Source organism: Xenopus laevis, chromosome 1L (assembly GCF_017654675.1).
Source record: "Xenopus laevis strain J_2021 chromosome 1L, Xenopus_laevis_v10.1, whole genome shotgun sequence".
Taxonomy (NCBI): Eukaryota; Metazoa; Chordata; class Amphibia; order Anura; family Pipidae; genus Xenopus; species Xenopus laevis.
The window spans coordinates 22,432,055-22,444,651 of record NC_054371.1 but is presented as its reverse complement, the minus strand read 5'-3'; the positions used below and the strand labels follow the sequence as shown (position 1 = coordinate 22,444,651).

The window sequence follows — 12,597 nt, the reverse complement described above, 5'->3', positions numbered from 1 at the left end:
TAAAGGAGAACTAAAGCCTAACTAAAGAAGTAGGTAGAAATGTTGTACATTATGTTTTGTGCTTCTGTACCAGCCCAAGGCAACCACTGCCCTTTAGAAGTAAGTCTCCAAAGATACCCCAGTAGCTCCCCGTCTTCTTTTCTGCTGATTCACTGCACATGCTCTGTGCTGCTGTCACTTACTGAGCTTAGGGACCCACTCACAATATACAGTACACATAGAATAGAAATGTCACAATATAAGGCTGATTAGTAATTAATACACATAATTACTACATGGCAGCACAGAAACCAGTGCAATTAGCATCAGAATTTAATAATCAGCAAACCTGTAGCATCAGCTTATATTACAGGGGAAGCTCATTTTCTGCTGGATAATTAGTGACGAGCCCTAAGCTTAGCTTCTCAACAGCTGCTCAGAGCCCACTGAGCATGTGAGTGTCACAGACACTTTCCAAGATGGTGATCCCCTGTGACAAGTTTGAAGTCCTGGATCATTGCTGCTATTGACAAGCTGAATCTTTAGGCTGCTGCAATAAGTTCACTATATAAAAGAAGGCAGTTTTAGCCTTATTCATATTTAGGGTTTAGTTCTCCTTTAAGGAGTCGTTTACGAGCAGGAAGGCAGTGTGCAAAGTGCAACATAATGGACACAACTGCCGAAAGGATGTTGGCAGCTCATTGGTTTGTGTAGGGGCCTCCCTGATAGATGTATAGCCAAAAATCGGGCAGCCATTTGAATTTTTTAAATATTTTTTAGACTGGAGGGCATAGGCTTTACAAAACCGAGACTACGGAAGCTCTCATTGGCTCTGAGACTGGCCGCGGCACGGACTACGCACACACACACACTCTCTGTCAGGAGTTATGAGATGAGTTTGCCTCCAGCCAGATCTTTTGTTAGAGATCTTAATCTCCAGAGAAGGGAAGATGTTATCGACCCCCGTCTGCAGGGGAAGATGTCAGCGCCTGGAAATGACTAATTACCACCAGCTCCCAATCCTATTAATGCTACATAATTGTTTTTTTTTGCTTCCACCGCCAAGACCATTTTTTATATTTGGTCCTGCTGCTTGTAGTACCATTGATTTCAGGATTAGCCGTCAATAGTAAATACATCTCTGCTGTGCTGCGAGGAAGTCTCATTTAGTGGCCTATTTACTAACTAGACCAAGTGCCCCACGTCTTTTACTCTCATAGTAACTCATTACTATACTGTATATTAGCTGGGGTTTCTTTTCATCATTACGTATTTTACACCCCAACAACAAATCACTTACTGAAGTTTCTTCACTGGCCAATGAATTGGAGCTTGCGTCTCATGTTTCAATCGTTTTTATTTGCATTTATGAGAATAAGCCACTAAATAAACCACTTGGATAATATCACATAAGACAATGTGAACATATAGGATCTTATTACACATGTCAGTGGGTTCAATTCAGATTAAATTTTATTTAATTTAATTAAATTCAGATTGCATTGGAAAACACAAAATATACTGAGTAGAATAATACAGTCAACAGAGAAACAAAACGAAAAAACGAACAAAAAAAAACAATTAAGTAAAAGTATTGCAATGATTCTCAAATTTAATGGGGTAGTTCACCTTAAGTTAACTTTTAGTATGTTATAGAATGGCCAATTCTAAGCAACTTTTCGATGGGCCTTAATTTTTTTCTTTTTATAGTTTTTTAATTATTTGTCTTCATCTTCTTACTCTTTCCAGCTTTCAAATGGGGGTCACTGACCCCATCTAAAAAACAAATAATCTGTAAGTCTACAAATTTATTATTGCTAGTTTTTATTACTCCTCTTTCCATTCAGTCCCTCTCCTATTCATATTCCAGTCTCTTATTCAAATCAGTGCATGGTTGCTAGGGTAATTTGGACCCTAGTAACCAGATAGCTGAAATTGTAAACTGGAGAGCTGCAGCTAAATAAGTCAAAAAACACAAATAATAAAAAAAAATGAAAACCAATTGCAAATTGTCTCCCAATATCACTCTCTACATCATGATTAAAGGTGAACAACCCCTTTAATCACGAGATTAAAAATTAATTAAATCTCAAATGAGAAATACTGTCCCTTTCTTTTTTGTTCAGTTATATGATATGATAACCAGTTTATCATATATTCTTTTTTAAAATTTCTCCGTACTAAATCTAAATTGAATACTCTCAAACGAGCAGAGATCATAAAAGTATTAGATTTCTTAGGTGGAAGATGGTTAATCCGATATTTATATATTGACCTTCTGACAGCAGCAATTTGTATTTGTAAACATTTAATTGGATTTGGTTTTTCTTTTGTTCCCGAAAATTTCTGGGAGACAGGGTATTATTTAGGAATGCACCTAATCCAGCATTTTTCAGCAGGATTCGGATTCGGCCGAATCCTTCTGCCCGGCCAAACTGAATCCGAATCCCGGGCGGGGAGGGAAATAGTGTGACTCTTTGTCACAAAACAAGGAAATAAAAATGTTTTCCCCTTCCCGTCCCATATTTGCATATGCAAATTGGGATGCGGATTCGGTTCGGTATTCAGCCAAATTTTCATGAAGGATTTGGGGGTTCGGCCGAATCCAAAATAGTGGATTCGTGCATCCCTAGTTTTTTTTTTTTAATTAGGGGTGCAACGAATCAACTATTTAGGATTTTGCCGAATCCCCAAATCCTTTGCGAAAGATTTAGCTGAATACCGAACCGAATCCAAAGTTGCATATGCAAATTAGGGGTGGGAAAGGAAAAACGTAGAAAAACATTTTTTTACTTGTACCTTGTTTTGTGACGAAAAGTCATGTGATTTCCCGCCTGCCCCTAATTTACATATGCAGATTCAGATTTGGTTCGGCCAAGTACGAGGATTCGACTGAATTCTGCTGAGAAAGGCCAAAACCCAATTCTAGATTTGGTGCATCCCTATTTTTAATGTCTAAATGATTAAAAGTATTACTATGGAGATCCAAACTAAGGAAAATTCCTTTTTCCAGAAAATCCCAGGACCCAAGCATTCTGGATAATAGGTCCCAAAACTAAACTTCAACTCCCAGCATCACAGATTGAGTAAGGCAACAGGGTATAATTACAGAATATGTGGGACTTATTTACAGGGCCCTTGCCTTGTCTTCTTTCTGATCATGCCTCCCCCCTTCCCAGCTGTCAGTTCATGTCAATTTTCCCTGTGTTCTTTCTGTCACCCTTTTCCCGGTGCCGGTCCAGCTCTTGCTCATCAGACGACATTGATCAGGAGGAGATTCAGCTGGCACTGCAGGCCGCGAAAATTGCTTCCAGACACAAGATCCGATCCCGATTCCACAGCAGTAATGACCTCATTCACCGGCTCTTTGTCTGCATCTCAGGTGCGTGACGGCCCTTCTAAAGAGGCAGCAAGGGGTTCGTGTAGGGATAAGCCTTGGGTCCCCCGTAACACACGCCCGCAGGCTCCAGGAGGGATAGACCCCCAACACTGTGTTTAATAAAAGGGCCTGTGCTCTATAGAGAATATGGGAATGTCAGGCTGAAGCTCTCATGTTAATTGTGCCCTTTGTTTTTATACAATGCTCAGCAATCTGTATAGACTTTGTCATCATTATTCAGCTTCTCTGCCTTCTTCTATGGAGGGGCAGGTTATATTTCAAGCAGTGCCAGGCATGTGAAAACTCTGTATCTACAAATGTTCTACATGGCAATCCTGGGCTCTCCCTCACCTGATGGGCCCTATGAGGAGGGGTTTGCTATGGGCTGCCTTATACCTCCAGGGCACTGTTCATAGGGGCAGAGCTCTAAGGCATTTAGCGTGAGATTAAAGGAACAGTTCAGTGTAAAAATAAAAACTGGGTAAATAGATTAGGCTGTGCAAAATAAAAAAAATGTCTCTTATATAGTTAGTTAGCCAAAAATGTAATGTATAAAGGCTGGAGTGATTGGATGTGTAACATAATAGCCAGAACACTACTTCCTGCTTTTCAGCTCTCTAACTCCGAGTTAGTCAGTGACTTTAAGGGGGGCCACATGGGACATAACTGTTCAGTGAGTTTGCAATTGATCCTCAGCATTCAGCTCAGATTCAAAACCAACAGTTATGATCCATGTGGCTCCCCCTCAAGTCACTGATTGGTTACTGCCTGGTAACCAATCAGTGGAAACCAAGAGAGCTGAAAAGCAGCAAGTAGTGTTCTGGCTATTATGTTAGACATCCAGTCACTCCAGCATTTATACATTACATTTTTAGCTAATTAACTATATAAGAAACATTGTTTATTTTGCACAGCCTATCTATTTACCCAGTTTTTATTTTTACACTGAACTGTTCCTTTAAGGCTGAATGCTTATTTGCTGCCCTGTATAAACTAGGGATGCGCTGAATCCAGGATTAATTTCGGGATTCGGGCAAGATTCAGCATTTTTCAGCAGAATCTGAATCCTAATTTGCATATGCAAATTAGGGACAGAAAGGGAAATCGTGTGACTTTTTGTCACAAAACAAAGAAGTAATAAATGTTTTTCCCTTCCCACCCCTAATTTGCATATGCAAATTAGGATTCGGTTCGGTATTCAGCTGAATCTTTCGCGAAGGATTCGGGGGTTGGGCCGATTCCTAAATAGTGGATTTGGTGCATCCCTAGTATAAACTTGGTATTGCCATGATCAAATGTTGCCCAAGAAGGGGTACCCCAACCCTGACAGCCTGCAAACCACTTACGTGTTTTGTCAATTTCTTTGGCCAAGTCTCTGTACATTCCTAAAACTTGAGCACCAAACTCAGATCGTAAGCTCAGTGCACTAGAGGATTACTTTTCCTGAATCAATCTGTGCACAGTTCTGAGTTCAAGAAGTAAAAGTGGCTAAAGAAAATCAGTTGTTTATGCCCTTCCCATAGGGCTGCAGTGCAGGACAGAATGTTCATCAACACTAAAGACTTACTGGCAGGGCCACCATTGTTATTCATGGGGCCCCGTGCTACTTAAGCTGGCCATGTAGAGATCCGCTCATTTGGTGACCTTGCCAAACAAGCTGATCTCTCCCCGATATGCCCACCTTGAGATTGGTGATATCTGGCTGATCAGAGCATGGGCCCTAGAGCACATTGGTCGGATCACAACGTTGAGCATACCGGTGGTTGGATCGAGGGCTGCATCAACAAACCAATGCAGTCCTAAATCCGATGGGATTTTTAACCCTGTCAGATCGACATCTGGCTGACTTTTGGGGAGGGGCCCATACAATGCCCAATAAACTGCCGACTTAAACTGTCATCTTATTTCTGCTCAGGTATGGGGGCCTTTAGAATGACCATTCCCCCCAGAAGGGCCAGGATATTAGCTCAGTGCCAGCGTGGGGCCCCTGGGTGGTGGGCCCTGCCAACTTAGCAGAATTCTATACAGGCCTTTTCATTCCCAGTAATCGTTGCTACTACTAATGCTACTAATACTACTTATGCATTGCAGGTGTCGCTGATCAGTTGCAGACAAACTACGCCAGTGACCTAAGAAGCATCCTGAAGACTTTATTTGAGGTGATGGCCACTAAGCAAGAGACTGATGACAAGGGCAAGCAAAAGAAAGGTACTGGCAGTTTGGACAAATGCCACACGTTACATCTCTTTTTGTGCCAAGTTTCAAAAAGGTTGAGGCATTCAAAAATGGAAATTGATTGGAGATCAACCGAACCTCAGGGTTAATTTCAGGGTTATCTTAGTACGCTGCTAAGATACTCCTGTCACACCGAGCAATAGAACTGAGCAGAGAAGGGTCAGGAGATGCTTCTGCATCAGTAACATAAGTTTGCCAATTGTCAGACCACCCCAGGGCAGAACAGCAGGAGGGGCTCCTTTTACACATTTACTAATGTAATACACCCGGATAACAACCAATTTAGATAAAGAACAAAAATGTTAGTCAATGTTTCATGCTCAATAATAAACACAATAATATACTAAATATAATACTAAATATTAATAAATACTAATATACTAAAAATGTTCCCCAAGTGTAACGTATAGTCAGAGGTATTGCTGGACTCGGCAGTCTTTTGTTTAGGGAATAAAGTACCCCCTCTTGTAAAATAAAAAGATATTATAAGTCACCGAGGAGTTCCATGACAATATAAACACAAGAGGCCCAAGGCCGAGTGCTTTTGTACAGGTCATGGAACTCCAAGTTTACTTCTAATATCCTAGTATTTTCAAACAGGGGTTACTTTATTTATTGTAATACACAAGTTTTAGTGAGTCATGTGACAGAAATGACATCACTAATCACTGTTTATTACTGATGACATCACTAGTCACAGTTTATAAGGATATAATTTACAAGATATTCATTGTTTTAGTGTATTATATATATATAATACACAAAAGCCATGAATATCTTGTAAATGATATCCTTATAAACGGTGAGTAGTGATGTCATCAGTTATAAACGGTGAGTAGTGATGTAATTTCTGTCACATGACTCACTAAAATTTGTGTATTATAATTAATAAAGTACCCCCAGTTGTAAAATATGAGGATATTAGAAGTTACCTCGGAGTTCCATGACCTGTATAAAAACACTCGGCCTTCGGCCTCGTGTTTTTATATGGTCATGAAACTCCTCGGTAACTTATAATATCCTTATATTTTACAAGAGGGTACTTTATTCACTATATAATACACAAAAGCCATGAATATCCTGTAAATTATATCCTTATAAACGGTGAGTTCTGATGTCATCAGTTATAAACGGTGAGTTCTGATGTCATTTCTGTCACATGACTCACTGAAACTTGTGTATTATAATAAAGTACCCACAGTTGCAAAATATGAGGATATTAGAAGTTTCCTCGTAGTTCCATGACCTGTATAAAAACACTCGGCCTTCGGCCTCGTACTTTTATATGGTCATGAAACTCCTCTGTAACTTATAATATCCCTATATTTTACAAGAGGGGGTACTTTATTCACTATATATCTTTATTCTTTTACCAAAATGACCTTCTCATATGGGCCCTTCTATATTAGATATACAGAAACATTTTATTTCTGTTTGGCCTCTGATTTAATGAAGAACCCTCTAAACTGAAATGCATTATAATAAAAAGGGTTCAGCGCAACCTGGAGTGTAACCTTCCCCTAATTCCCTTTCTGATATATGATTATATACCTGTATATATGTATATGATTACCTTTTGGCTTGAGTGGGCACGAGCAGCAATGGGACACGCAATGGGCCCGTGTCGGACCAGTAATAATGTCAATACAAAAGAACGACATCTGAATTGGAGTAGAGCATTGGCTACAGTGTTCCCTTTGGGAAAAGAAATGACTTTCATTTGGGCGGAATATGATGGAGAAATGTCACTGCTGTTTTTGTTGCAAGTGTGAAAATGGGATGGTCCCCAGACATCTTTACTACCTGGAGGCTGCCCTGATGCCCCCAAACAGCTCTCAGTTGTGAATTCCATATAATTCATTTGCACTGCTGGTATTGGGGTGCTGCACAGTAGCCCTGTTTCATATAAGGAGTTAAAGGGGTGGTTCACCTTTAAGTTAACTTTTAGTATGTTATAGAATGGCTAATTCCAATCAGCTTTTCAATTCGCCTTAATTTTTTCCCTTTTTTTTTTTTTATAGTTTTTAAATTATTTGCCCCCTTCTTCTGACTCTTTCCAGCTTTGAAATGGGGGTCACTGACCCTGTCTAAAAACAAATGCTCTGCAAGGCTACAAATGTATTGTTATTGCTACTTTTTATTACTCGTCTTTCTATTCAGGCCTCTCCTATTCATATTTCAGTCTCATTCAAATCAATGCATGGTTGCTAGGGGAATTTGGACCCTAGCAACCAGATTGCTGAAATTGCAAACCAGAGAGCTGCTGAGTAAAAAGTTAAATAACTCCAAAACCAGGAATAATAAAAAATGAAAACGAATTGCAAATTGTCTCAGAATATCCCTCTCTACATCATACTAAAACTTAATTTAAAGGACAACCCCTTGAAGTGGGCAGTAAGGGGGCCAGCATGCATCATCAGGTGGAGAATCCAAAGAGAATTTGGTGAATATGAAAGCTACGTCATACTAAGTTATTTCAAAGGTGAACAACCCCTTTAAAAACGTCAATTTTTTTAGTTTCCCTTTAACCAATGACTTTTATTTACATGGTAAATGATTACAAAGGATGTATGAATGCATAATTGAAATTTTCTTTGCTTTGTAGCCAACCAGGGGCTTAGAAGTGCGGCTCTAGAAGATTGTGCCCTGTGCCAGGAAACCATCACTTCTTCAGAGCTGGCAGCCAAGGCCCGGGATGGGGAATTTGAAGGTATTTAATGTTGCATGTATCATTGCATTTCCCATCTGTAGGGTTGGAGATGGCAGGTGAGGACAGATATAGATTTTATTGTATGTTGGGAATCCGCATACAGGTATAGGATCCGATATCAGGGCCAGATTTACATAGCGGGCGCCCCTATGCCGCTGCCGTTCGTCAGCCATGTCCAGCGTCGGACTGGGCCAGCGGGACACCGGGAAAAAACCCGGCCCTCATGGTTAAGGTTGCCAACTGGCCGTTATTTTACAGGCCTGGCCGGTAAAAATGATGGTCGATCCCGATGTTTGCACATGCGTGCTGGGAGGGGGGAGCAGAGGTTAGTAGTGCCCCCCCCCATGTCCGATCCGATGCTGCCCATGTCCCCTCCCCTTCATTTGTGTACAGGCACAAATTTTCATCATCAGGTCAGGAGCACTGGGGATTGGCAAATGAGAAATTTAAAAAAACCATTGTATCTTATGATCATCCCCAGAGCTTCCAAACCACTGTGGGTGCGGATGGGCTTCGTGCCGCCACTTAAAATACTGCCCAGGGGCAATCCTGGCACCTCCGCTGCCCCCCCCTCCCCTGTGCGCTTACCTTTTTGCACCTGAGATGGTCCAGGGGGGTCCACAAGGGCAGCAGAGAGGGCCAGTACGCTAGCGCAGAGAGCCTAACTGCGCTCTCTGCACTAGAAGAGCCGAATTTCCGGCTCTTAAAGTACCAGGAGCGGCATTTTTGCCGCCCCTGGTACCTAGTGGGGCGCTGCCACAGCCTCAACTAGCCTCAATGGCAAAGCGCCCCTGATCCTGCCACCCTATGCCCCGGCCTTGGTGGCCTTTTCACAAATCTGGGCCTGTCAGTTATCCAGAAAGCTCTGAATTATGGAAAGCCCATCTCTCATTGACACCATTATATCCAAATAATCCACATTTTTAAAAATGATTCCCTTTTTCTCTGTAATAATAAAACAGTAACTTGTACTTGATCCCAACTAAGATATAATTAATCCTTATTGGAAGCAAAACCAGCCTATTGGGTTTATTTAATGTTTTCTAGTAGATTTATGGTATGAACATCCAAAATTTCTATTACTGAAAAATTCCTCATCTTGCTTTGAAAGCTTTGTGTTCTAATCATCCATTTGGAATCAAACACTTCAGAAGTGATCTGACCCCTGGCTGGTTGCTTGTATCATATACTTTGTCTGTTCTTTTTATTTGGCCAAACTGCACCTGGCCAGTCAGCCGGTGAGCCAATTTCATACCCAGAACAGATGGTGCTATTTTGTCCGGCATTGACTGCAATGACTTTTGTCTGTTGTGCAGATCCTCCTGATTGGGTGCCGGATGAAGTGTGCAGTTTATGCACGGCCTGCAAGGCCCCCTTCACAGTCATTCGCAGGAAACACCACTGCCGGAGCTGTGGCAAGGTAACCATATAATATAATGTATCTGCGCCTGCTGGTCAGGCAATCACGCTTCCATTAAAGAACAGTAACACCAACATATTAAAGTGTTTTTAAGTTATGAAAATATAATGTACTGTTGAGCTGCACAAGGAAACTGGAGTGTTTGCTTCAGAAACACTACTATGGTTTATATAAACAAGCTGCTGTGTAGCCATGGGGGCAGCCATTCAAGCACAGGATACACAGTAGATAACAGATAAGTACTACTATAGTTTATATAAACAAGCTGCTGTGTAGCCATGGGGGCAGCCATTCAAAGCTGAAAAAGGAAAAAAGGCTCAGGATACACAGCAGATAACAGATAAGCTCTGTAGTACACAATGGGATTCTTCAGGACTTATCTGTTATCTACTGTGTATCCTGTGTTTGAACGGCTGCCTCCATGGCTACACAGCAGCTTGGTTATATAAATTATAGTAGTACTTATCTGTTATCTACTGTGTATCCTGTGCTTGAATGGCTGCCCCCATGGCTACACAGCAGCTTGTTTATATAAACTATAGTAGTACTTATCTGTTATCTACTGTGTATCCTGTGCTTGAATGGCTGCCCAAATGGCTACACAGCAGCTTGTTTATATAAACTATAGTAGTACTTATCTGTTATCTACTGTGTATCCTGTGCTTGAATGGCTGCCCCCATGGCTACACAGCAGCTTGTTTATATAAACTATAGTAGTACTTATCTGTTATCTACTGTGTATCCTGTGCTTGAATGGCTGCCCCCATGGCTACACAGCAGCTTGTTTATATAATCTATAGTAGTGTTTCTGAAGCAAACATCAGTTTAACTAGTGCAGGGCAACACTACATTATACTGGTATTCCTTTAAAAGACTTTTATTTCTTGGTGTTACTGTTCCTTTAATATCTGGCTTCCAACATCAACCTCTTTGTTGCCTTTGAACAGATCTTCTGCTCTCGCTGCTCTTCCCATTCGGCCCCTTTGCCACGATATGGACAGATGAAGCCCGTGCGAGTCTGCACTCACTGCTACATGTTCCACGTCACCCCCTTCTATAGCGACAGGGCTGGAATGTGACGGCTGCACTCGGAGGAACTGGATCCCAACTCACGTTGCACTCGACCCAAGCCAAGAATCACCTCCGGACAGAGGAGCTGGGGGCAATGTGCAGGAGGCATGCAGGCTTTAACCCAAACATTGATCATGCTGTGTACAGAGTTCCAATTGCATTTTCTAAAGCTGCTATAGGAAAAATATGAAACGTCTGCAGATCCCGTCTTTGGTTCAGTCTTCCAAACAGTCCCGCTTTAAGCTAACAATGACATTGACTCCTAGAGAACTGCTCCCGGCGAGGAATAGGGCTATGAGCATTCTGTCTTGCTGCACCACTGCTTTACCTTAAACACCGGAGACTCAATGATTGTAGCATCTCTCTGCACCATATCCTCAACATAATCTAGACACCATATCCTCACCATAACCTAATCACCATTTCCTCAACATAACATAGGCACCATATCCCCATCATAACCTAGCCACCATATCCTCACCATAACATAGGCACCATATCCTCACCATAGCCTAGCCACCATATCCTCACCATAACATAGGCACCATATCCTCACCATAGCCTAGCCACCATATCCTCACCATAACATAGGCACCATATCCTCACCATAGCCTAGCCACCATATCCTCACCATAACATAGGCACCATATCCTCACCATAACATAGGCACCATATCCTCACCATAACATAGGCACCATATCATCACCATAACCTAGACATCATATCCTCACCATAACCTAGGCACCATATTCTCACCATAATCTAGGCACCATATCAGCCCTGTATTCCCTCTTCCATCATTATTCTCACCCGGTGGGTGGAAGGAAACCAGTGGAAGAGAAGCAGAAATAGAGGTTGGAAGCAAAGAGCATGTGCTTGTCATGCAAAGAGCATTTCCTTTATTACCAGATTCATAGCAATAATGTTGAAAAAAACCATAATTCATTAGAAGGTCTTGGTCCATAGATGTGAGGGACACCCAAGGGTATTGGCACACGCAGTGACCTCAGAGACATGACTTCATGGGTGTTCCCTCCTCCCATCCGGTTGTACCATGTGACACAGTGTTCCCAAGGGATTTCCTTTTACATTCCAGTTATTTATTTATGAAGGGCTGGCCACATCCATAGCACTCTAATAAACATGTGACATTCACCTTGGGGTGGATAGGGGTCTCTGTGGAACAACAGTGTGGCGGAATATATCCCAGATTTTCCATAGGGAGGTAGAGACAGAGAAGGGATTCTAATGTCCCCATTCACACAGTGTATCTGTCATTTCACCCTGGAGACAACTGGAATCATTCATAGTGTTCTAAAACACCAATCTAAGTTTTAAAGGGCAAGTCAATTGTGAGATCACTGTGTCATTACATAGTGACGTATCATGGAGCTGCCGTACCTTTCCCACAGCGAAGCAGCTACTTGCAACTAAATGTACTGCCCTTACTCTCCCCGCAGCCTACACTCCCCGTCTGATTGCTCGTGTGCCGGCTTTACACAGGTTCTGATTGGACATTCCTCTGGTATAATCTATTTCTGTTGAGGGGGTTAATCCTGGATACACTGGATTTGATCATTTATATTTATTTTTGGATTTTGATTTTTGTGGGGGGGGGTGAGGAATTCTAAGCTATTGAAATAGCAGATGTCAAATATAATATATAAAGAGATAAATCACGGGCCCCGCAATGCAGGAAAGTAGAATAGTGCGACAAAGATCAGGAATGTACAGTATACTTAATATGGACTTAAAGAGGCGGTTCGCCTTTAAGTTAACTTATAGAATGGCTGATTCTAAGCA

At 41.6% G+C, this 12,597-nt stretch overlaps 1 protein-coding gene across 2 annotated transcripts in view; it reads left to right on the top strand.

Annotated features, from left to right (window-relative positions):
* The window catches only part of LOC108697740 (lateral signaling target protein 2 homolog), a 151,877-nt gene extending 139,928 nt beyond the window's left edge, over positions 1-11,949 (top strand). For both annotated transcript variants that reach the window (XM_018228079.2, XM_018228069.2), the window contains 5 exons: positions 3,222-3,361; positions 5,450-5,566; positions 8,199-8,303; positions 9,620-9,723; positions 10,671-11,949. In XM_018228079.2, the coding sequence (XP_018083568.1) occupies positions 3,222-3,361; positions 5,450-5,566; positions 8,199-8,303; positions 9,620-9,723; positions 10,671-10,802 (598 nt within the window). In that variant the 3' untranslated portion in view covers positions 10,803-11,949. The remainder of the gene's footprint in view (positions 1-3,221; positions 3,362-5,449; positions 5,567-8,198; positions 8,304-9,619; positions 9,724-10,670) is intronic.
* Positions 11,950-12,597: the final 648 nt, after the last annotated feature.